Source organism: Crinia signifera, chromosome 5, assembly GCF_055691185.1.
Source record: "Crinia signifera chromosome 5, ASM5569118v1, whole genome shotgun sequence".
Lineage (NCBI taxonomy): Eukaryota > Metazoa > Chordata > Amphibia > Anura > Myobatrachidae > Crinia > Crinia signifera.
This window is the reverse complement of record NC_139221.1, coordinates 289,644,240-289,670,249: the sequence shown is the minus strand read 5'-3', so window position 1 is coordinate 289,670,249 and position 26,010 is coordinate 289,644,240. Positions and strand designations below refer to the sequence as shown.

Here is a 26,010-nt window from a genome sequence, read left to right as displayed (position 1 = left end):
CTATTTTCCCTCGTGGGGGTCCACGACCCCCATAGAGGGAGAATAAAATAGGTGGCTCGCGTACCGTGCCCGCAGCGTGGCGAGCGCAGCGAGCCCGCATGGGGCTTTTTTGCGCTCGCCATGCTGTCTGACTCCGGGCAGTCGGGATCCCGACGTCGGGATAATGACTGTCGGGATCCCGACTCTCGGAGTCCCATACCACACCCCCCCAGCCACCTTGTCCTCCTCCTCTCCTCTGATTCCCCTCCTCTGCTCCCCCTCCTCCTCTCATCTGCTTCCCCTCCTTCTCACTCCCTCTCCCCTGCACCCCCTCTCCTCTCCCTGCTCTCTTGTCTCCACTCTCCATCTCCTCTGCTCCCCCCCCCTTTCCTCCTCTCCTTCACTGTTCCTCCTCCTCACCCCCTCTCCTGCTCACACTTCTCTGCTCCATCTGCTCCCGCTCCTCCTCTGTTCCCCTCCTCTCCTCTGCTCCCCCTCCTCCTCACATATGCTCCCCCTCCATCGATCTCAATCCTCCTCTCCCCCTCTCCCTCACTCCCCCTCCCCTGCTCTCTCTTCCCCCTCTAATTCTCCACAACTTTCCCCACACTTCTCTCTCTGCCAGGCACCCTGTGCTGGGATGCAGGAAGAGAATACCCAGGAATAAAGTGAGGCGCCACGGAGACGTAGCTGGCGGGGACCCTGCACTGCAGAAAGAAGACCTGGGAAGACAGAGGAGGGGGGTGACTAGTGCTGGAGGGTTGGGGGGAAAAGTGCAGCAGACTCGGGAGCAGGGGCAGAAAAAACTGTGCTTCATTGCTGATCATGACAGGAGGTACAGAGTGACTGCTTGTACTGCTCTCCCTTTTCTTTCTCCTCCTTCACACCACCTGAGAATAGAAGGGGGCAGGGATTAAGGGTCTGAGGAATGGAGGAGATGGAGTACTTGGGAGGTGCCTTTAGGACAGGTGGAAGAAGGAGGAGGTGGTTTACATTGTATTGTGCACAACTCCCAACATGACTCATTCCAAGAGGGACAAATGCTCTCTACCTGGACTTCACTCTTAACCTGCTGAGAGATGGGCAAAATATCTGCTCTAAATGCCAGCGTCACTCACAGCAACAATGTCTTTTTTTTGGGTGCACTATTTTTGGGCACGCTGCCTCTCCCAGCTTGCAGAGTGGGGCATCACACACCACTATTCCCGTCTCTCCTGCACCTTAGCAGCGCACAGACAGAGCTGCCGTACCCGCCATGAGTCTTAAGGTAAAAGGTACTAGTGTGCTGTTCCTCCCTTCTAATAAACTTACCCAGAATAAGAAAGGGTGCAGCTGCTACTGTAATGACAAAGGGCACTCCACACAGTAACAGCAGACCGAAGCTGGTGAGAACGGACAATCCGGAAGAAAGGACTCCGAAAGCAGCGACCCAGACTTTAGTTCTCACACAGTCAAATCTGTGGAGAATAACACATCAGAGAAGTGGAAAAAAAAAAAAAAATTCAAATAAAACATTTTAGTTCTACTATCTTACCAAAATATTTAAAAACACACCAAAAACCTACTACATTATTAACCAGGAGTTAGACAACCTATGTGATTTACCGTGGAATTTTGGTCATAAGGCCATGATTCAGTATGAATCGAAAAAGCAGAATGGTCAAAACCATGGGCCTAATTCAGTTATCAAACATAGTGCGCATGCGAAAGGCCATCCTGCAATGAAAGCCAGAGGCGTCTTTTTATTGATGGTCGTACGCACCATGATTGACAGGCGGTCGGCGTTTGAGGGAAGCAACCGGCCGAATCTTGCAAGTGCCAGAAGAAAACGCCAGGAGGTGTTGGGTTGGAGGACCTCAGTGCCGGCCCAGGATCTGCTGTGGATCATCACAGTGCTTGGTAAGTCACAGGCCACTCGGCCACTGCACATGTGTGGGGGCGGGGGTTTGGGGGAAACAATCGATGTTGGACTGTTTTCAAATGGATTTGCCACTGTTCTCAAGGCTGCGATGCCATTCACAGCCATGCACATGAGCGGGTTTTCACTCTGGTGGGACGGCGGTTATCTGATCGATGGGCTCTGAAAACTAGCAGCCCAGCAATCAGTTCTGAATTAGGCCTCATATGTACTGCGTGGCAAATGTAACGTGCAAAGAGAGTAAAGCTGGGTCCACACTGTCTGATCTGCATGAACGATATACACGATAACGATATAGTTAACATTGTGCATTTCGTTCATTGTATAACCACTAGAACGTTAACGATGCATGTTTCCGTGGATCGTCAACGTTAACCCCGATCATTTGAACATGCAGTCCAATCTGACAATATCATCAGCGACTGCATGTTGGGAAGGGAATCCTGTGATGGCACTGAACGATAGTGATAACGCTATCGCTCAGTGTATAGCTGTGACATTTTCCATTAAGCAGCGCTGCCAATATCGTTACTGAAATTACGCAGTGCCTCATATCGTACAGTGTGTACAATTAGCTCTGGGTGGGGTGTGTTCAAACTGAATCCTAAATGGCAGTGTATAAATAAAGCAGCCAGTATTTACCCTGCACAGAAATAAAATAACTCACCCAAATGTAACTCTCTCTGCACAAGTTACATCTGCCCCACCTGCAGTGCACATGTTTTGCTCATTAGAGAAGGATTTTTATTTTGCGATCCAGTCTGAATCAGGCCCTAAGTACTTATCTCATATAGAGGTGCTGGGGCGGAGCTATCATATGCAGTTATACTAAAACTATGAAGGAGTTTAAGCTTCTAGATGTATAAGAATCATAGACTAAAGAGTATAGTAACTTTGGGACTGATTCAGACCTGATCGCTAATTTTCAGAGCCCAGTGATCAGGTATACGCCGACCAGTCAGAATGAAATCCCGCCCTGTGTGACTCTGCGTATTGCTAAGCCGTTCGCAATCGAATGATTTTTCCATGGAGTACTCAGAAACCCCCTGATCAGTGCTGCCAGCAACACTATCCACAGCTGCAATCAAATGATAACTGTACTGAGCCTGGTGGCCACAGAATGTCTACAGAGCTGCCGTCGGTGTTACTGTTGAATGCAGTACTGCCAGGTGCCACTAGATGCCTCCACCTCTATTTGTGCTGTCACACCTGCAGAGTCAGCCCTGCTAATTATAAATTAATCACTGAGCTGACTGAGGGATTGCTGCAGCTAAGAGTAATGATGGCCATCAATGCTATTACCGTTGATGATTGCCATCGATGCTTGCCATGCTGATAGTGCAAATTACCATCAATGGTAGCATACTATGTGATGTATGACCATCAGGGAGCACCCCAGGCGGGGAGGGCACCCCGGCGCTCACCCGCTCCATGCCGTGGCCGCATCGGGGTTTGGGGGGATGTTGGGATGACGGGCTCACCGGCTGTAAGGCGCCACGGAGGGTGTGTGTGTGTGTTGGGATGACGGGCGGATGGGCGGGGGCGATTCGGCAGCGGCCGCCGCGTGGATGGGAGTGGGGGGAGAGGATTGACAGCTACTCACCTCCATCCAGCGGGGTCCCGGCTCCCAACTACCGCCCTCCAAATGCCTAGAGCTGCCTAGTGGTGGCGCCGGCCCTGATGACCATCTATGGTTTTATCTCTGTTGAAGGCCATCCCCTTTATTTGATTGACTAGCCCATAGGCCAATCAGAACCTTGGGGTGAGGCTTTATGGGTGTCCCGGATAAGAAAAAAAAAACTATTTGGTTATGCTTTGATATCGATGGAGGAAAACCATCTGGCAAAACCATTCTAAATCGGTCATAAACCATCAATGATTTTGAATCAATGATTGTCAATGGCCATATTTAGCTCAGAGGCAGGAGCAGGCAGTGTGGGGGAGAAATTCCAACGCCTAAACCTAACACCCCCCATATCAAATCTATCCAAAAATTGTATACATAAATATGTGTCTGGAGTTGAAATGTTATATATTAAGCAGATACAATAACATAAAAGCTGTTATGTGTAAGAAGAACAACAACAGTCTTACCTTAAACTTGAGACAATAGAAAAGAATATGGTGACGATATATGCAATAGCAAAAAGTGGAATTATAGCGTTTGTTGTTCCTTCAAATTCCTGCTGCCGGGATACTGATGTGAAATAGGATATCTAGGGTAAACAAGAAAACATGGCAGGTGATTCAATGATTAAACTTAAGAAGCATCAATAATACAGCTAAGTAGGTTTCATACTGTAATATTTATTTAAGACTAAACATTATGCTGTTTTATGTGTGTACTACTATTATATATTTACACTATCGCTGCATTTGTGAAACTATTCCCTAAAAATTAATGTTTTTGGGTGAAGCCACAAATTGTATTTGTTGCCAGGTTTTTTTTCCCATCCCAGGAGCAGCTCCCAGAGGTTCCCATGGGGCTGCTATAGTGGTTCATTTACCATACACTCGGGCCCTTTTCACCTGATTCCAATGTAACGGGATGGAGAATCGGGTGAGTGCCCAAATCCTATATGCCTAACCTCTGCTTCCAATCACTTCTGGAAAGTCCCCCCTGCAGGTTGCTTTATGTATATCTGTGGATACAGAACACACTTAAGTCCCGCATACACTTAACCGAGGTATCGCATGCAGCCTTGTATGCTAAAGGTCCCTCAGATTAGTGTATGGGGGCCTTTAGTGTGTTCTGTATTCATAGATATACATAATGCAACCTGCAGGGACTTTCCAGAAGGGATTGGTACTGAATCCCGGATGTTCAAAATCCCGATACCAGAATCCCGACCGCCAAAATCCCGACAGAGGGGTGACGTGGATCACCACGCAGCAGGCCTGTGCTGTGGACACCCATAGAGGGAGAAAGTGTCGGGATTTCGGCAGTCGGTATTCCGGCGTCGGGATTTTGAACGTCGGGATTCCGACCGCTGGGATTCTAACTGCATCCCCTCCAGAAGTTAGATACTATACTGAAGTTACAATTGCAGGGATGTTCTGTTTAATAGTGTATTCTTTAGTTGCTGATACTGGCAGTGAAGGGGCGACGATGGCACCCGGTAGCATGGCCCTTGCTAACAATGACTTCTGTTGGACCTGCATGCAGCACCAACAGAGAATGCACAGAAGCATGCATCAGCGCCATAGTGAGTACACACTACTAGATGCTGTGCCCCATACGTCGACCTATCCGCTGGAATGGACCACATATAGGGTCCGATTCAGACCTGATCGCATGGCTGTGAATATGCAGCGGCCAGCGTTCAGTGAAGATTGAAATCCTGCCTTGCAACTCAATGTGTTCGCTGTGCAAATGGACGTGTACGGCTGCAGGCGTGCAAATGTATCCAAAACACATCATAACAGGCTCACCAGTAAAATGATTTTTATACTGGGCACAACTTATCACAGGTAGCACGTAGCCCTGGACTTACTTGACGGTGCTATGGGAAAAGGTATATCCGGGGAGGACCTGAGGTCACACACCCTCCCCTAAAACTCAGGGACACCTAGCATCTTCCCGGTCACATCTAGCGGTTTCCCAGGCACACCTGCATTTTTCTTAGCACTCCCACTAAAAGTCCGGTTTCCACCCCCAGACGGTACTTCCTGTCAATGGCCTTGCGTATGCAGTGTGTCTAGAAATATTTGCAGGACTTTGTCATAGGACAGCCGTACGCATAGACAGTGTATCGATAATAAGCGCTGTGCGAATTCACATCCATGTGATCAGATCTGAATTGGGCCCATAGGCTAGAGTGTATACTCAGCTTGAGTGCCTTGAGAACCAATTTTGGGAAACAGTATGATCACTATAAAATAGGCCAGTATGTAAAGGTAATAGAAACATAGAATTTGACTGCAGATAAGAACCACTTGGCCCATCTAGTCTGCCCCCTTTTAAAACATGTTACCTAAAACCATATTTCATCCTTATTTCATTGTAACAATATCAAAATGCCTATCCCAAGCATGTATAAATTGATCCACTGTATTTGACTCTACCACCTCTGATGGAAGGCTATTCCACTTATCTACTACTCTCCCACCTGTACCTTGTTATAACTTGATATATTTGAAAGTTTCTATCATGTCCCCCTTTCCCTTCTCTGCTCTAAACTATACATATTAAGATCTTTTAGTCTTCCCTGGAACGTTTTGTGATGTAGGCCATGCACCATTTTAGTTTCCCTTCTTTGTACAGTCTCTAATGTATTTATATCCTTCTGGAGATATGGTCTCCAGAACTGAACACAATACTCTAGCTAAGGTCGTACCAATGACCTATACAGTGGCATTATTACGTCTTTCTTTCTACTGCTGATATCTCTCCCTATGCAACCAAGCATCTGACTTGCCTTCTTCAATGCTTGTTACATTGCCTACCTGCCTTTAAGTCACCTGAAATAGTGACAACTAGATCCCACTCCTCCTTAGTAATTTCCATTATATTGCCATTATTTTATACTATATATAGTCTTTGGAGTTTTGAGACCCAAGTGCATGATTTTGCATTTTTTGGCATTAAACTGTAGTACCATGCTCTTGACCATTCCTCCAATGTACCTAGATCATCAATCATTTGTTTTACCCCTCCTGGTGTGTATACCCTGTTGCATAGCTTTGTGTAATCTGCAAAAATGCATATTTTACCCTTAATTCCATTTGCAATGTCACCAATAAAGATATTAAAAAGCACTGGTCCAAGCACATATCCCTGGGGTTGTCCACTGCTAACATTTCCTTTCTGTGACTGCACTCTATTTACTACAACTCTGTTTTATATCCTGCAACCAAGATCTTAACCATTCAGCCACCTTAGAATGCAATCCCAAGCTTTCAAGTTTATTTAACAGTCTGCGATGTGGGACAATGTCAAAAGTCTTACTAAAGTCTAGATAAGCTACATCTATGCCCCCCATTGATCTTTTACTTTAGTCACCCAGTCAAAAAAGTCATTAAGATTTGTTTGACATGATCTTCCCCCAGTAAACCCATACTGTTTAGAATCCTGTAAATTGCTGGTTTTGAGATATTATACAACTCTTTGTTTTAAGAGTGTTCCAACAATTTCCCAACTACTGATAAAATGCTCACTGGTCTGTATTTTCTTACCTCTTCCTTGCTTCCACTTTTATGTAGTGGGACTACATTCACTATTTTCCAGTCCTCTGGGATTACTCCATTAGCTGTAAATGGTTTACCAGCTCCCCTTTAAGTTCTTTTAGAATCCTTGGATATTTCTCATCTGGTCCCATTGATTTATCCACTTTCATTTTTGTTAGGACTTTCATCTCTATAAACGTAGTTGTTTCTCCCTCATTTTTCCGAATATACTTGCAAATGTGGCCCCCTCCCCTCTCTTTCAGCAGTGAATACTGAGCAGAAATAATTATTAATATGATCTGCTATTACAATCAGAGGCGTAACTAGATATTCGTAGGCCCCATAGCAAAAGTTTGTAAGGGCCCCCTATTTAGCAACTGATGGTGATAAATGTATGCAAAACATATTAGTTTGACAGCAAAGATGGGCCCCCTTCAGCTCTGGGCCCCATAGCAGCTGCACCCCCTGCACCTATGGTAGTTACGCCCCTGATTACAATGTCTCCCTCAAGAAGACTTACACTCTCTGTCTTTAGTCGTATTACTCCATTTGCTCTCCTTTCACTTATATACCTAAAACAGTTTCCCCCCCTTTACCCACTGACGGGGCCATTTTCTCCTTACCTTCTTAGCATTCTTCTGTCTAAAGCCGCCCATACATGTCCCGATACGGGCGTGCGTTCCGTGCTTAACAAGCACGCATCACATTGCATTGCATTGCCTGTGCATGCGTTGTGCATGCAATGCGATGCAATGTGATGAAAACTAAGCACATACTTTTTGTACTGTGCGATGTGGTGCCGCAGGAGCGCGCACCTCAAAGCACACAATGGATAGCCCGCATCGCAGCGTGTATGGGCTGCTTTACAAGATACACCTCTTTATCTTCATTATTCTGCATCTGGTTATATTTCCTAAAGGCCAACTTTTTGGCTTTCACAATACTTTTTTCACAAACCACACTGGCTTCCTTTTCCTTGTGGTTTTCTTAAATCTTTTGACAAAAAGATCTGTTGCTTTTAGTATTGCACTTTTAAATTTTTCCCACTTCTCCTGCACTCCCTCCAAATTCCTCCAAATAATCCCTTACAGCAGTGCTTCCCAAACTGTGTGCCTAGGTTGGTGGTCCAGAACCAATTCAAATTATTTATGGCCAATGAAATAGGTATAATCAGTGCGGTACTTGTGGACAATCACGGCTCCCACGATGTCCATCGCATGGTAAAAAAAATCGCATGCGATCGCATCGCATGCAATTTGATCGCTTGCGATTTTTAACAGAAATTCATCCAAATGCATTGAAATTAGTATCAAACATGTTCAATGGCCCCCAAATGTAATTTTTCAGGCTGCACCACCCCCACTATCAACGCGAACCCGAAGCGTGGCGAGCGCAGCGAGCCCGCGATGGGACACGGATACCTTCACAGGTATACGCGTCCCCTCGCGGGCTTCACAGGTGTCCGCGTCCCCTCGCCACGGTTCGGGCTCGGTGGCTCGCTGCGCTCGCCACACTTTCTATTCTCAACTCCACGCCGACATGGATAGTGGGGGTATGAAAAGGTCGTAGGACGCGTACCGCCGCCCCTCGCGGGCTCGCTGCGCTCGCTACGCTTCGGGTTCGCGTTGATAGTGGGGGTGGTACAGCCTGAAAAATGACATTTGGGGGCCATTTAACATGTTTGATACTAATTTCAATGCATTTGGATGCATTTCTGTTAAAAATCGCATGCGATCGCATGCGATCAAATCGTATGCGATGCGATCGCATGCGATTTTAAAAATGCATAAAAACAGCAAAAATCGCATGCCATCGCATGCCACTACATATGGAATGCGATGGCATGCGATGGGAGCCGTGAAAGTCCACAAGTACCATCAGTGCTTGTGGCTTCCAATTATAAAATATGTGGGTAAACAGAAGTGAATCATGTTCCTCACCACATAATTGGATCTAAGGATACAATTTAATCACAACTCGTTAAATTTAATAATTTTTTCTGAAATTCTCAGTAACAAACTTTTGGCCTAGGGAAGCCGTGAAAAAAAAAAATTCTTATACTGTAGGGTGCCGTGATTCAAAAAGTTTGGGAACCACTGTTTCCCATCTCTACACTATCAGCCTTCCTAAAATCTAACACCTTTGTTTTTGTGCGTGATGAGTCTGCCTCTGTTTTTATTCTGAACCATACTGCTTGATGGTCACTGGATCCCAGATCTTCACCCACATTTATGTCATATATCCTGTCACCATTTGTAAGTATTAAGTCTAATATTGCGTCCTTGCGAGTGGGCTCCCTCACCAATTGCTGGAGGGATGCTCCTTGCAAAGAATTCAGAATATCCCTACTTCTTATTGAGTATAGCTGTTGTTGATGAAATACACGGATTTATCTGCAGGTACAGATGGCAGAGGACATCCCTAGTGACCCACAGGAGCACGCATCATTAATAGCATAGGGCCCGATTCAGCTCCAGTTCCGGTTTTGCTAAAATAGCAAACATGCAACTGCTTTAGAGGGCTGCAGTGCACAGCATGAAAACGTCCCCACCCTGTGCTGTAATCGCAATTAGATTGCGATTGTACTGCAAAAATTGCTGCAACCGCAGCTATTAGGGTAGACCCCTGCCTTTGCATCCTGGTTGCCTGGGCAGGCGCAGAGCTGACATTTTTGCATCACTGTGGCAGCATGTGACATCGTGCAGCTGCCCTAAAACAGATCCTTCTGGGTTGCGCACTGTTGCCGCTACATATGCGCAGAAGTGAAAACCATCTTATTGTAATTATCACACTTCTGCATCTGAAACTGAATAAGGCCCATAGTACATATGCACTAGATGATATGACTGGTTGTTATCATGCATATCGTTTAAAATATTGTCTAATCTTAATTTCATTTTGAGATGTAGCCAGATATGTGCTTTACTCTATGTCACATTCATATACTATTATGAAATGCTTCCTTGGCATTTATATATCACTCAGGGCAAGGTCCTCCTTCTCCTTTCAACTTAAATGAACCTGCTATAGTGGATTCAGGATTCTCCCAGCATTTCTGGGATGGTAGGTGAATATGCCATAACATTATACAGTATAACTTTTGGTACTTGTGTACTATCCAGGCGCCCGATACATCGCATCGCATGCCACTAGTTAAGGCATGCGATGCGATGGTACCCGATTTTGAGCCTTTTCCAGGAGGAGTGTCAAATTTTAATATCGCGTTGCATCGCATGCCTTAACTAGTGGCATGCGATGCAACGCGATTATACCCGATAATACATTGTACAGGCACCCTGATGCCTGATTACAATGTTAAATGCACCCCCATACCCGATTTTTAATTGTACACCCACCCTGATGGGTGCTGACTATGTGAAATCCCCCCCCCCCCCGTTGTTAACGCCACCCCAGTATCAATGCCAACCCGAAGCGTGGCGAGCGCAGCGAGCCCGCGAGTGGGGGGGCGGTACGCGTCCTCTGATCTTTTCATACCTCCACTATCCACGTTGGTGTGGAGTTGACTTTATATAGTGTTGCGAGCGCAGTGAGCCAAGGAGCCCGAATCGTGGCGAGCGCAGCGAACCCCGCGAGGTACGCGGTAAGCGTCCTCTGACCTTTTCATACCCCCACTATCCATGTCGGCGTGGAGTTGATATTATATAGTGTGGCGAGCACAGCGAGCCACCGAACCCGAAGCATGGCGAGCGCAGCGAGCCCCACGAGGGGACGCAGAATACATGTGAAGTAATACACTTCCCCTCGCGGGGCTCGCTGCGCTCGCCACGATTCGGGCTCCTTGGCTCACTGCGCTCGCCACACTATATAAAGTCAACTCCACGCCAACGTGGATAGTAGAGGTATGAAAAGGTCAGAGGACGCGTACCGCCGCCCCTCGCGGGCTCGCTGTGCTTCGGGTTCGCGTTGATACTGGGATGGCGTTAACAATGGGGGGCCATTTAACATAGTAATCACCCATCAGGGTGGGTGTACAATCATTTAACATGCGATATGATTGTATGCGATGTGAATTTTTAACGTGCGATGAAAAAATCGGGCGCCCGGATAATACACAAGTACCTAACTTTTATACAACCTTAGCTGTATACAGTATGACCTCTATACAACCTTAGCTGTATACATTATAACTTTTATACAATCATAACTTTATACAGTATAACCTTTATACACCCTTAGCTGTATACATTATAACCTTTATACAGTATAACCTTTATACAACCTTAGCTTTATACATTATAACCTTTATACAGTATAACCTTTATACAACCTTAGCTGTATACAATATAACCTTTATACAGTATAGCCTTTATACAATCTTAGCTTTATACATTATAACCTTTATACAGTATAGCCTTTATACAATCTTAGCTATATACAGTATAACCTTTATACAGTATAGCCTTTATACAACCGTAGCTATATACAGTATAACCTTTATACAGTATAGCCTTTATACAACCGTAGCTATATACAGTATAACCTTTATATAGAATGCACTTACACCTCATAATCTATATAGGAGGAAGTTACACTATTGTACATTGCAATATTCCCATAATTCCAAAAATTCTCTACAGAATTCTGTGTTGGTCCACAATAAATAAGTCTATTCTAAAAATGTGTATGATAATTAGTTAATGTCAGGGCTGTTTGTGGATAAGAGAGGGTGTTAATGGAATTTAAAAGCTTTTAATTGGCAGACAGATATACAGTGTTTAGGTTGAGCCTATTAGGGTTGACATGCATTAGGTCAACCAATGAAGGTCGACAGGGCTTAGCTCGAGACCTGAGAAAGGTTGACAGGGTCGGAAAGTCGATACAAGTATTAGGTCGACAATGAGAAATTAGACAGTAAAAAGGTTGACATGTATTTCACTTTTTTTTGTTAAGGCTCCTGTCTCTTCTTCCTGGTAGCTGCTCTCTGGTCCAATGCACTGATTGAGGCAGTGCTGTAACTAGACATTTTGTTGCCATGGGCCAGAAAGTAAATTGGTGCTCCCTCCCCTTAACTTACACCCTGAAAATAGGGACATTGTGTGAAAACATTTAGAGGCGTGGCTTCATGGGCAATAGGCTTGGCCACATAATAGTACCAGTTCACATTATACCATACTGTATGTCCGTTATCTACCTTACATCACACAGTAGAGCCACTTGTACACATTGCGGCGGTTAGAGCACTTATACACATTGCGCCAGTTAGGCTGTAATGCCCCTTACACCATTACCCATAATGCCAGACACCATAATTATTATTATAATTTTGTTTATAAGGTGCCACAAGTGTTTTGCAGCGCCGTACAAAGGAACAGTACAGGGAGACAAAAATTTGCATTACATTGAATAAATAACAAAAATAGAGTACAGGGAAAGAGCGCCACAGTTCAATACACATTACAGGTTAAATGTAAGTAGTGAGGACTCAATCAATATACTACTAGGGGCTGGTGGCCAATGATGGAGATGGGTATGCGGACAAAGATGGTCACTGAGTGTTTGAGTATGGGAGAGCTGTGAATGAAATGTGAAGAGAAGAGGGCTTTGTCAACAGGAGGGAAGAGGGCCCTGCTCGGAGGAGCTTACAATCTATTAATCCATAATGCCCCTTGCACATGTTGCCGCACAAACCGTAATGCCACCATCACCATAATATTCCCCATTACACAATATGTCACACACTATAATGCTGCGATCACCATATTTTACCCACTCACAATAGTGCCCTTTACAAATTATACCACACAGTAAGGCCTTTAAATACTTTTAAATTACATGCTCATTGCCAGGGGTTTTATGTAGCTCAAACTCCACTTTCACGTTGCCTTGGCACCAGAGCAACCACGCTGGCTGACGGATACCTCGCGTTCCCTGAACTTCTGTAAATCTGTAAAAACACTAGAGGTCCAGCAGAACCCCTAACACTGCCTCCGAAATCAAGGTGGCGATTTTGGATGGGACATTTACACAGTGTTACATGCAGTCAGCTAAACATGCATGCAATACTGCTCTTATACACCGGCGCCCCGCGTGATCGTGTGGTTCAGGGGCATAGTGAGGTTAGTTCCAGAAGAGCGGAAGCTCCAGGAGCTGGAAACTGTAGAGGGCGCCATGCATTAGCGGTTGGTCTACCCCCCTGATGCTGCTGGCCTCATGCTCAGAACCCAACCCCCCCATCTGAGCTAAGCTGCAGAGTATAAAGCTGGGTACACACCTATAGATTTACCTGTCTAATCTGTCTGGTGGGAACAAAATCTGGTAATATATGGGAGCATATGAGAATCAAGCATTGGCTCCCAAACGCATGAAAATGGATAAAAATTATTGTTTGGATAATTTTGTTAAATCAATGGCTTTAACCAATGTGTCAGTTTGTATGACTATTGTCTCTTTTCCAGGGTTTTCTCCCATACATTACCAGGTTTTTGTTTTCAGACAGATATTTATCAGTATGTTCAGTCATGTGTTTCCCAATGCCTCTGTTGTTATATTCTAATCTCCTCCAATTACAGATGGAGCCCTCCTCATTTATTCCTTTAATAGGATTAAGTGAGTAATAGGATTACTATGCTAATCCCCTACTGTATTGTTCTCTGTATTGTATTGCTGCTGAGAACAATAGGATAGCCATGGCTAGCCATGGTGAGCCATGACCTAAGGAAGATAGTTGAGAGGGACTCCATCCTTATGTCTGACCTATAGGTGTATTCAATGAGGCCAGCGAGAGGGTTACACGGCGGTGATCGCCGAAAACAAGCTCACCTTATTCAACGCACCAGGGAAATACTTGCTGTCCCCCAGTGAGGCTCGCGGCTAATGCAGGGAGCCAACTGCATTTAGCCGCGAGACTTGCTGTTTTACAAGCCGCACAAGCCATTTCCCCCTTGCTCCAAAATCCTAGTGAGGGGGGAAACGGCAGGTGCAGGGATCAGTTGAATACTGAGCCTGCGAGCTGTGACAGCCAGCAGGGCTGCCACTGCTCAAAGAAAGCACTGAATTCACCCCATAGTATTACAGTGATGACATTCAGCAGGCATCAGTATCAACTGCAATGAACCCCTGCAGAATCAACAGAGATAGTTGCCAGAGATTATAGGAAGTTAAATGAGTTTATTTAAATGCAATTGGGGACCAAGGTGCAGTAGTGTGTAGATTAAGGATATCATTTTAAAGATAAAAAAAAAACCAACAACCTGTTATACTGCAGTACTTCTAGCACTTCTCTCATACAATTGTACGTTTATCTTGAAATCAATAGAAACAGTTTAATTGTACACAGGTGGGTGCAGAGCCCAAATTAATGGGGAAGAGGGTTACAGGGGGTTAGTACCCACAGGGTTCCCTCTAAAATATTTATTTTACATCGCAACTTGGACCCGGGTTATTGCCTGGTTGGTGACGTATGGGCCGTGACAAGGTGAGATGTGAACCCGGGTGAACCAATCCAGCAATTTGAGCTGGGTTATAAGAAGGTCGCCCTCTGTATAATGGGTGAGCCGTTTTTAGCGTGAAAGCACCAGACCCTGGTAGGTGCCAGGGAGGATCCGGGATCGGGATCCCGGGTACGACTCGGTTAATCAATGTTAAAGGGATATAAATGGGCCACCAGGCCTGAGTTGATCAGACATGGCCTCCACTGTGCAGCAGATAAATTAGGTATCTAGTAAAATACAACGTCTCCTATCGATAATTATAGAAGGAAAACAAAACCGAAAAAAGAGGAAAGAAAATCCTAATCTTTTTCTATCTTTTCCTCACTTCCAGCTCACCACCACTTTCCTCTTTTTCGGTTTCGTTTTTGTTCTGAAATTATTGATACGAAATGAATTGATACTTTGTAATAATTTCTATGTTCCATTATTATATACTGAAACAATGTTTACAATTGTAGATTTTAACTCTTCCCCTGATGAAGTCTGTCTAGACGAAACGCGTTGGTACATTTCTTTACTGCTGTAACATCTGAGATTATTCATTGAAGAATCAAACAAACTTTTATCCTGGAAGAACATGATTCTCTGCTTCATTGAAACCTTGATAGAACTTTATGGACTTTGTTTGAGTTGTAGGCGATATACCACTATTGGGGAGTATTTTGTGGTTTGTGTTCCCTAACCCTCAGGGAATTTTGTAGTTTAGCAGCCAATATAATAAACTGATTATTATTTATGACATAACTAGTGCATTTGGAAGTATTGGGATATATATATATATATATTACTGAATTAGTGTCCTATTGATCACGCATGTATAATTCCTGGCAGCTAATGTATATGTATTAGATATTTATTCTCCATGCATTTGTACTGTTTTTAAATGTATATATAAGTAGACTCGCTTTGTCAATAGCATTACTACTGCTTGTTCTTATGTTTCCATGGTAATGGGTCACAGCGCCGCACGCTGCTGGAGGATTCCGGCTAGCGTGTGCCGTCATCGCTCTGCATCCCGGCCGGGTACGTGACCACCCCGGGGGTGAGTGGGGAGTGCACTGTTTTTGGGTATTTAAGGTAAGATGATAGATAGTTATTTTTAAGCCTGATGAAAATAATTTTCATGTTTTGAAACGTTGCCCAATAAAGAGAGAATTTGCAAGTTAAATGACATCTGGAGTGCCGCACCTTTGCTATATATATATATATATATATATATATATATATATATATATATATATATATATATATATATATATATATATATATATAATACTTGTAGAGAGAGAAGTAGGCACTCACCAGCACTGAGAATTGTGCAAATAGCAGACAAAGTTTTATTTTCAATTCATCAGGACATCAATATGGTCGACGTTTCGGCCCACCACAGGGGCCTTTGTCAAGACTTCAACACCTGGATACAGCAGCAGACAGAGTATACAGCTAGTCTGCCCATCAGCTATTTATGGCTTGTACCTAAATTACCTGTCACCGCCCACTCACCTGTGTGGCTAGAGCAGGAAGTACCTGTAAACTCAGTGAATAATGTAAGCTCACTTACCAATTACATAGGGCATCAGAGCCCACGACGCAGGGTAAATCATGCTATACACAGTCTCATGGAGGTCATAATTAGCGGGGAGAAAACTGCTTAATTCGCGGCTGCAGCCGCTACCCGGAAGTGCCATGCGTTCCACAGCATTGGAACGCATCTCCCGACCGGAAGTCGTCATCGGCTGTGACCTAGCGCATCGCGCGTCACAGCTGGTGTCAGTACAATCAAAAGGCTCAGTAAACGGGGTGATTTGGCATCAGCGCACCCGGAAGTGAGGTGTGCTGCCTCAACTGAGCCTACTGCAGAGATAATAGGCCTACCGGGTGGGGCATCCAGTCTTTTATGTATCTTTGGTAACGTATAAATATACGGACAGACTGGATGCTCCACCCGGAGGTATGCTGCTGTTTTAGAGTCAATCCACTGTGCCATCAATGCTCTATCTATCATTAGATCAGCCATCTTTTTAATTTTGTACATCGGATTACTGTCCATTTTTTCATACGTGTTGTGGTCAGACAGTTGACGCTGTATCTCCGCATCATAGGCTCCCCAATCCTGCACCACAATTGCCCCACCCTTATCCGCCTGGCGGAACACGAGATGATCCTTTTTCATAAGATCATTTAGTGCTTGTCTTTGCACTACAGAAAGGTTGTCATATTTATAGGTGTTCTGATTTACTGTCATCTCATGTTCTACCATGCGGGAAAAGGTTCTGATGCTAGGGTTGGCTGTCTGGGGATCGAATATATATATATACAAACACAGGGGGCCCAGCAGTCACTACAACAAACTAACTCACCTTAACATTCAAATAATCAATTAAATAAATAATGGGGTTTTAGTTCATGAATTGATCAATGCATTTAAACTAGCAGCCCATCGCCAAGGGACCCAAGTTAGTTTGTTGTAGTGAGTGCTGGGCCCCCTGTGTTTGTATTTACTAGAGTGTGTGGTCACAGGCCAATGCACCCCATCCTGGGAAGTGGGTGCTGTTTGCACCCCATTCTTAGGAATGGCGAGTGTGTTGGTACTTCTGTATCTATCTATATATATATATATATATATCTATATATATATATATATATATCTATATATATATATATATAGATATATATATATATATATATCTTTCGGACGGGGCACCAACATTTATCTTTCCTACGGCTACGGGCGACTGGAACACACTTACGAAACTCCCTATACTGCAGAGTATAAATCTGGGTACACACGCAAAGATTTATCTGTCCATTCTGTCTGGTGGCAACAAAAATCTGGCAATGTGTGGTAGCAAATGACAATCCACCATTTTCCCCCTAAATGCTGGAAAATGGATAAAAACGATTGTTTGCACCTGGAACAAACCATGGTGCAAATATATTATTTTGCATGCAATTAAATACGGGCTACTTTTGCATGAAGCCCACAAATGCTTCTTAATACTATTACAATTCACTGCAATTTATATTTCAATTTGGACTTGCCCGTCTCACATCTAAAGCTGGGTACACACCTATAGATTTACCTGACTAATCTGTCTGGTGGGAACAAACTCTGGTAATATATGGGAGCATATGAGAATCAAGCATTGTCTCCCAAACGCATGAAAATGGATAAAAATGATTGTTCGGATAATTTTGTTTTATCAATGGCTTTAACCAATGTGTCAGTTTGTATGACTATTGTCTCTTTTCCAGTGTTTTCTCCCATACATTACCAGGTTTTTGTTTCCACCAGACAGATATTTATCAGTATGTTCAGTCATGAGTTTCCCAATGCCTCTGTTGTTATGTTCTAATCTCCTCCAATTAGGTCTGAGCTATAGTATTACAGTGACGACATTCAGCAGGCATCAGTATCAACTGCAATGAACCCTTGCAGGATCAACAGAGATAGTTGCCAGCGATTAGCGGAAGTTAAATGAGTTTATTTAAATAGCACTTTATCGGGGACCAAGGTGCAGTAGTGTGTAGATTAAGGATATCACTTTAAAGATAAAAAACCAAACAATACAAACCAACAACCTGTTACAGTACTTCTAGCACAGACCTGGCTAGAAAGTCGATCGCGATCTACCCGTTGAAAACACCAGACCCTGGTAGGAGCAGGGTCATATCCGGGATCGCGATCCTGGGTACAATTCAGTTTAGCAATATTAAAAGGGATATAAATGGGCCACCAGGCCTGAGGGACTAGGCTGGTGTAGAATGGGCCAGCCTGGGAATGTCCCTGCATGATCATGTGACCATATTTTCGGGTAAATCCCTGCATTTTCTGGTGTGAAAGGGGTATTATTTCAAATAGCCGGGACTTACAATGATCTGAATACAACCCGGCAACGGCTGTCCCCCAGGTAAGACGAGCATGTATTTCCCCTTAGCAAAGAGCATGTAATCCCACATGGCAATGAGCATGGAACCCCTGGCAATGAGCATGTATGTAAGCAGCACTTATGTAGCATCATTTTTAATAGGCATTATGGTATTTGGCATAATACATAATGGTATTTATGGTGTGTGGCTTAACATGTAATGGGCATTATGGTGTAAATTTAATGCGCGTCTTTGGCGCGCAATGTCCCTGTTTGTGAAGCATATTGTGAATTTCGGCTCAATCCGTTTGGTATAGTGTGCATTTGGGCTCAATGCATGTGGCGAAATGTTAATTTTGCCTTAATCTGTGTGGCATAATGTGAATTTTGACACAATTCGGGCGTGGTGGGAGAATAAAATAGTGGCAACTGGACCCTCCTCACCTGTGCATTTTCCCATGCTCATGTTGTTTTTTACAGTGGAAAGAGCATTTACAATACTCATACATGTCTAATTATTTATAACCTAATCCCAGGGTTGTAGACTGGCAGCATCACTTCTGGGGGCGGGGCCTGATGGAGACATCATCAGTCCCTGCCCCCAGTAATGCAAATCCTGCAATATGCGGGTCTCTGATGAGGGGGTGGGGCTAAATATGCGCAATTTGCAAATTTATCCCCGCCCCTGCTGCCGAAAAAAGCGAATCACGGCAATTTAAAGCTTTTGCCACCGGGGACATGTGGGGGGAAGAGGATCCGCCGGTATCCGGGAGGGTTGCCCATCTTTCCGGGGGGCCTGGGAGGGGGACCCGATTTTCGGGAGCCTCCCGCTAATTCTGGGAGGGTTTGACAACCCTGCCTAATCCACACATTTACCTGCTGAATATGTAATAACTGTCAGATGGAGAATTGGCTATAAAGCATATTATGGGCTCAGTACAACACACTATACAGACAGCATTTTTACAGGATTACCACCTGAAGAACAACCTCATGAAGGGATGACTTAAAACACTAGATTATAATAATAGGCACATTAATATGTGATGTATTAGATGTATTTGTTTATTACATCATAATACAATTCAACGTATTTAACTGATAATATATATTATCTTTGGCATAACTATATGCCGTAATGCAGCCCTTTCATGTTCCCATCATAGGGGATGCAAAACTGTTTTTCAGACCAATTCATGTTTAAAACAAACTGTCACAAGTAAAGACAATAAACAGAAGTGTTTTAAATCCTGCACCTAAAGAACAGAGTGTAATGCATTGTTACTGAACTTACTGGAGCATTCAGTAAAGAGTTTGTTGGACATTAGAAGACACATAGGTGCACTATTCTATTAAAGGCAAACAAAAGGGATTTACCCTGGGTTTTTTTTCACCAAGTTTCTTTTCTTGATCACATCAATTACAGAGCATTTAAAAAAAAACATGTTCCGGAGAAAACACCATATTCACAATTGAAACCATAAAAATGGGTCATTTATCAGGGATTTTTTCTCCAGCCAAAGTCAGTCACTTTGCACTAGGACAAGCTCGTACTCTCTTTTACTAAGCTAAAGTATATTGATAAACCACTCAAAGACATCATGACATAATTTTAACTAGATCGTAGCATCTTCACAGTTTTCATTATTTTCACCAAAAAAGTGAAACTTCAGGCCTCTTGCCAGAACAGAAGATGTTAACTCAGATCAAAAAGCTTTTGCACGTTTCTTATTCAGGTCAAGGCACAACTTTCCCACACTAGCCGATTTTAAATTTCTCAATTTCAGTTCTTCACTCCGCCCTAGTGTACACCCTCTGGTGTGGCACCCCTGTTTGAGTGGACTGGTTGAACGGCCCTCCTAGGCTACTCTGCCATATGCCGACACTTATACTGTATCTGATGTTCCTAGTTTTTGTGTATAGGCTGCGAATGTGTGCACAGTTGTGAATGAATTCACTATGGCCGGTGGACACCTATCATCTTTTCTTGGCAACAGCGTCACTTGCTATCATTATCAGTTCTATAGCTTAGAAAATTTCAATTGCACCTGCGTACAAACACGTGCATAGTCTGCTATAATGCCAGGGCTTGAAAATAGTTTATTGGTACAAACAGCAGCAGAGGGTATGTGTAGTAGCACGTTTTTACAGTTCAGGGTTCTAATTTCACATCGCTGCGATAATCATCTGGTTATTTGTGGATGCGGATTTATTTGTTACAACAAGAAAATGATTCAGGTGGGACTACCTCAGACACCAATGACACGTATCGTGGCGCGGCTGTATGGGCAGTCGGCGGATCGCCCATACACATAGCACGATGCGCAGAGATATCTTTAGATATATTGGGCATCGGCTGTGCAACACAGAATGACGCTGTTCACAGAGATATCGATTGTACACACTGGCAGATGGCACATTGATATATCAGCGGATGTCAGCTGCCTACCCGCTTCCCTCACAGGGCGCTCGCATATGTAAGACACCAGAGAGGTGTCTTACATATGCGAGCGCTGTAGAAATCATTTGATTTTGGCGGTGATTGCCGGGCGCCGGGCGTGAGGTAGCGGCCGAAAGGAGAAGCCAGCAGAGCATCCTCCCACCCGCCTGAGGCCCCGGAGCACCACAGCAATCGGATAGACTGTACAGTAGGGCGGCCCTCACGCGGAGCAGAGAGTCGTGATTGGTCGGAGCAGACAGCCAGGTACCCGCACCCAGATTGGCCAACCTGTACCCCAGTTTATTCCATTCCAGTCCACTAGTCCCACTGTTACCTCCTTCTCCCAGGCAACCTCTGACCAATACCATTGACTACTTTGCAAGTACTGCCGCTATCTCCTCCATGTTGGCAGGCCTCCCATCCTAGGGATAATCCACAAGGGCCCAGCCCATCTAACAAAGGGGCAGATGTATTATAGCGGCGCTTATTGCATACGTGTGGGGAAACTCTGCGTGCGAGGGGGGGTGGACGGTAATGCGGGCGGCGGGTGGCGGGTGGCGTTTGGTTGAATAGCAAAGCTGCGAATTTTGCAGCTTTGCGAATCAACCAAAATAACCTCCAATATCTCAACTGCCAGAAGTAAGTGCAAACCCTCCAAAGTTACAGACAGAAGGCAGTGGTAAGTCGGGCTGTGGGGATTACCCAGCAACATATTATTTTGGACACTTGATGAAGAATCTTTGGGTTACCGCACATTAGCCGTACGTACAAGAGAACCAGCTGCTTGCTGAACAGCTTTGGACATTACATCTGGAAGCTGCAGCTTTGCAATAAGTTCTGCGGCTAATTGTGTTTCCACCCCAAGGGCCTGATTCTGAGTCATATGCAGATGTGCCCACAGCTTTTTTCTGCAGCTGTGTCTTATACTAATACTGTGGCTTCTTCTTCTCAATACTGAGATACATATGTGCAATTGTGCATACCACCAGTACACCATCAGGCGCATCATTATTGTCTTTGTGCATCTTTAGACAAACCATCAGTACACCATCAGATGCACCATCATTGCACCATCAGACATGCCATTAGTGCACAATCAGACGTAGCATCAGTGCACCATGCCACCATCAGACATATCATCAGTGCACAATCAGACATATCATCAGTGCACAATCAGACATATCATCAGTGCACAATCCAGTGGCGTAAGTTCATCCCAGTTGCCCGGAGGCAAGATAAGTATTGGTGCCCCCCCCCAAATAGCTCATTCAGGGGTAGATTTATTAAGCTCGGTGAAGTGATAAACTGTCTGGTTTTATCACCGGCCAATCAGCTCCTACCTGTGAAGTTACAGGCTTGGTTTGAAACATGACACATAGGAGCTGATTGGACGGTGATAAAAACCAGACAGTTTATCACTTCACCGAGCTTAATAAATCTGCCCCTGAGTAAGGTGTCTGTCTCCAGTAGGGTCACGGGACACTTGCAAAAATGATGTTAGGAGGGAAAGTCAGCCTCATTAGCAATATCAACTGCTTACATTTGACTGATTCAAACTTGAAGGGGAGGAGAGGTGCCCCCTTGGGAGCAGGAGCCCGGCGGCAGATGACTCCATTGCCTCCCAGAGTTCTGCCTCTGGCACAATCAGATGTAGCATCAGTGCACCATCAGACATACTATCAGTGCACCATCAGACATACTATCAGTGCACCATCAGACATACTATCAGTGCACCATCAGACATACTATCAGTGCACTATCAGATGTACATTACCATCAGTTCACCATAAGAGGTACCTTTAGACGCTCCATCAGACATATGATTAGTGCACAATCAGACATGCCATCAGAGCACCATCAGCCATACTTTCAGTGCACCATCAGAAATACTATCAGTGCAACATCAGACATCAAAAGATAGTGTCAGATACCTAAGCATCTGGCACTTTAAGAAGCGCAATCCTGCCCAGAAAAAATTAGAATGTCCTTACAGTTTTTAGAAATATATAAATCAATTTATTAAATATATATATAAAGTGGAATCAATCAGACATACTATCAGTGCACCATCAGACGTATCATCAGTGCACCATTGTATGCACCATCTAAACTTGCACCAGCCCTATGGAATATGTACTTTTTCCTGCAATATTCCTCTGGTGCATCCACGTCTGCTTACCGTTTGTTACCTCTCAGGAATGCACCACTGAAAGCTATTATATATATATATATATATATATATATATATATATATATATATACATTGATTTAATTGACACCTTTAAACACATTTATAAAGCACAATTACCGTAGAATATATATATATATATATATATATATATATATATATATATATATATATATATATATATATATGAATCACAAATATCTGGTGCGCAAGTCCTTTTTCTTCAAGAGGAACTACAAGTCCCAGATAGAACGAGCAACGCCAAGCCACGATCCAACGCGTTTCGTCACAAGGACTTTGTCAGAGGGCAGGGGAACCCTCTGACGAAGTCCTTGTGACGAAACGCGTTGGGTCGTGGCTTGGCGTTGCCATAGGCGTGCGCAGCCCGTTTTATTAGGGGGTGCACCATTGGAGGGGGCGTGTCCATCACTATCTACTGGGCGTGTTCATCATCTCCTATTATTACACATAATGAAACACACTAGACATAATGTCACGCACAATAATGCCCATCACACATGCCACACACCGTAATGCCCATTACACATTATGTTAGGGCTTAAAAAAATATTATTAAAACAGGGACAATAGGGACTGTGCACGTCGAAGGCGCGCGCCAAAAATTAACACATACTTACATGCATATTACACATCACACAGCCATTACATAGTATACCACATTCCATAATGCCCATTACACGTTGTACGTGTAATTCCCATTACATGTTACGCCTCACACCATGATGCCCATTACACGTTACGCCTCAGACTGTGATGGCCATTACAGATTATGCCATGGGGGGGGGGGGGGGGGATGTGAAATGTTCTTTGCCAGGAGTCACATGCTCCCTGGGAAGGGGGTGGTTAAATGCTCGTTGACAAGGGGAGTTTCATGCTCATTGCTGGGGGTGCGCATTGCACACCAGCGCTCCCGTGAATCCGCACTTCCGGGTAGCGCTGTGCACTCTTCTTATAAGATGCCCACCGGAGCCGCAGCCTCCTTCCCTTTTGAGCCGCTGGCCGGATGCTGCACGCCGCACACTGGAGCTACTTTACCTGTCAGCGGCAGGCAGCATCTGGTCAGCCGCTCAAAAGGGAAGGAGGCTGTGGCGGGCACGGGACACTTGTACCCCAAGTGCCCAGGGGCAAATGCCCGCCCGCACACATAGTATACACACACACACATACAAAAAAAAAAAAAAAAAACACGGTTTAACCTCAATAATCAAATAATCAAATAATCCATATGGATCCGCCTGGTATCAGATTGAAGGCCCAGCGATTTGGGTTCGACTGAAATCAACCTCGAGCTTCAGTGATGCCGAAGGGGGAACTGGCAGCCATTGAACTGGGTGGGGGTCGGAATTAGCGGGTCCCATGTTATCCTATAGGGAAAACGTTCCAGCTTTGCCTGGCAGTATCTCCGGTTCCCAGGGGGCTAGAGACACGGGGCTGGGCTCGTTGGAAAGCCCCAGCCCTCAGCTATGATTAGGAGGTGCCTGTGCACCCCCGGCACCCCCCTTGCGCACGCCTATGGGCGTTGCTCGTTCCTGAAGGAGTGTAACCTCTCCAACCGTGCCGCCTGGGGCTCTCTATGTGATATACATGAGCGGTGTGTGAAAACCGCCGCTTGTGGTACGTGACCCATCTGTATTGTACATTGGATTTTATATCACCATTTTTAAATATTAAACAATACTTGCACTATGGAGCGCTCCACTTTTGTCTCTTTCTAGAAAAAAAAATATATATTTAAAGAGAGAGAGCAAGTATCTGTAACCTACCTTAATATGTGTGAGTTGCAGTGTGTCTATAGCCTGAGGGATGGATGTGAGAAAGTGCTGCATCCATTGGAGGCTGTTGTTGTGGTCCTGCTCATTGTCTTCTCTCAGGAAATACACTAACCTGATTGCCTGGGCTTTCTGCACAGTATTGTCTGAGTCCAGTGTCACCCCACCCAGGTATATACCAAGGAATGTTGTGTTCTGGAACATGGGGTAAGTTATATTCATTGTCTCTATCAGACTCGCGTTACCTTGCACTGCAGACAGGAGTGGATTGGCAGTAAGGCATCTGGGTCCCTGTATTTCTGCACACAGCTGCTGAAACTTCAGGTTCACATCAGCTCCTGCTTGTGTCGTGGAGATGTCCAGGTTCTGCACCATCTCATCCAGCTTCAGCAGCTCTGTGAATGTGGCTGTATTTAGGACATTATCAGACACACTGACAGCAATGAGCGAGACAAATGATCCTTCTGTATATAGACGCTGTGCAGAAAACTGGCCTGAGTCATTGGTGGGAAAATGCTCCCGGACAAATTCTCGATCAGATTTAGCTGGACCTCCAAGGGGTGTGAATTGTTCTTCCATGTCATTGGCTTCTCTCTGGGGTAAAAAGTAAAAGCCAGCTCCCAGTCCAGCAGATACAACAAGAGGAATAATTAGGAACCACCATGGGTACCTTGCCACCAGCTTACCAAGCCCACTGAATAAGCGAGAGAGGGGTTTCTGTATACAGTCTGTCTTACACCGGGACATGATCAATTTCCTGTTATCTCACAAAGAAGGAAGACAGGAGAGTAAGTTAGAATTGTTAGTTCCAAGTATAGATGACAAATTGTAGACCAGAATATATATGAGGTTGTAGAAATGTTCATGGCCAGGAAACTAATAATTGCCTCTGACCTTTGATACATTACCATTTTACTTTAGAGGAGCGCTGTTATATAATGACACTTTTTTTTTCTTTTCACAGCAAATAAACACGGCACGTGGGCATGTAGGATTCCTGCCGAGAGGATGAGCTGTGTAGCATCATAAGATAAGACGATTGATGATTAATCTGTAAAGGATAAGCAGGACTCCTCTAGGAGCAAAATACTGTATGAGTGGCGTGCATACAAATAACTTCTAAATACAACAATTGATAGAACTTATTTTCTGGAGTTTCAGGAAAAGATGCACATTTTGCATAAATATGAGGTTATATGGTTATATAGT

At 44.4% G+C, this 26,010-nt stretch overlaps 1 protein-coding gene across 1 annotated transcript in view; it reads right to left on the bottom strand.

Annotated features, from left to right (window-relative positions):
• LOC146079729 (patched domain-containing protein 3-like) overlaps window positions 1-25,548 on the bottom strand; it is a 28,179-nt gene extending 2,631 nt beyond the window's left edge. Inside the window, exons 1-3 of the mRNA XM_083186387.1 lie at window positions 24,796-25,548; window positions 3,992-4,113; window positions 1,291-1,436 (exon numbers count right to left, since the gene is read on the bottom strand). Of these exons, the coding sequence (XP_083042513.1) occupies window positions 1,291-1,436; window positions 3,992-4,113; window positions 24,796-25,548 (1,021 nt within the window). The remainder of the gene's footprint in view (window positions 1-1,290; window positions 1,437-3,991; window positions 4,114-24,795) is intronic.
• Window positions 25,549-26,010: the final 462 nt, after the last annotated feature.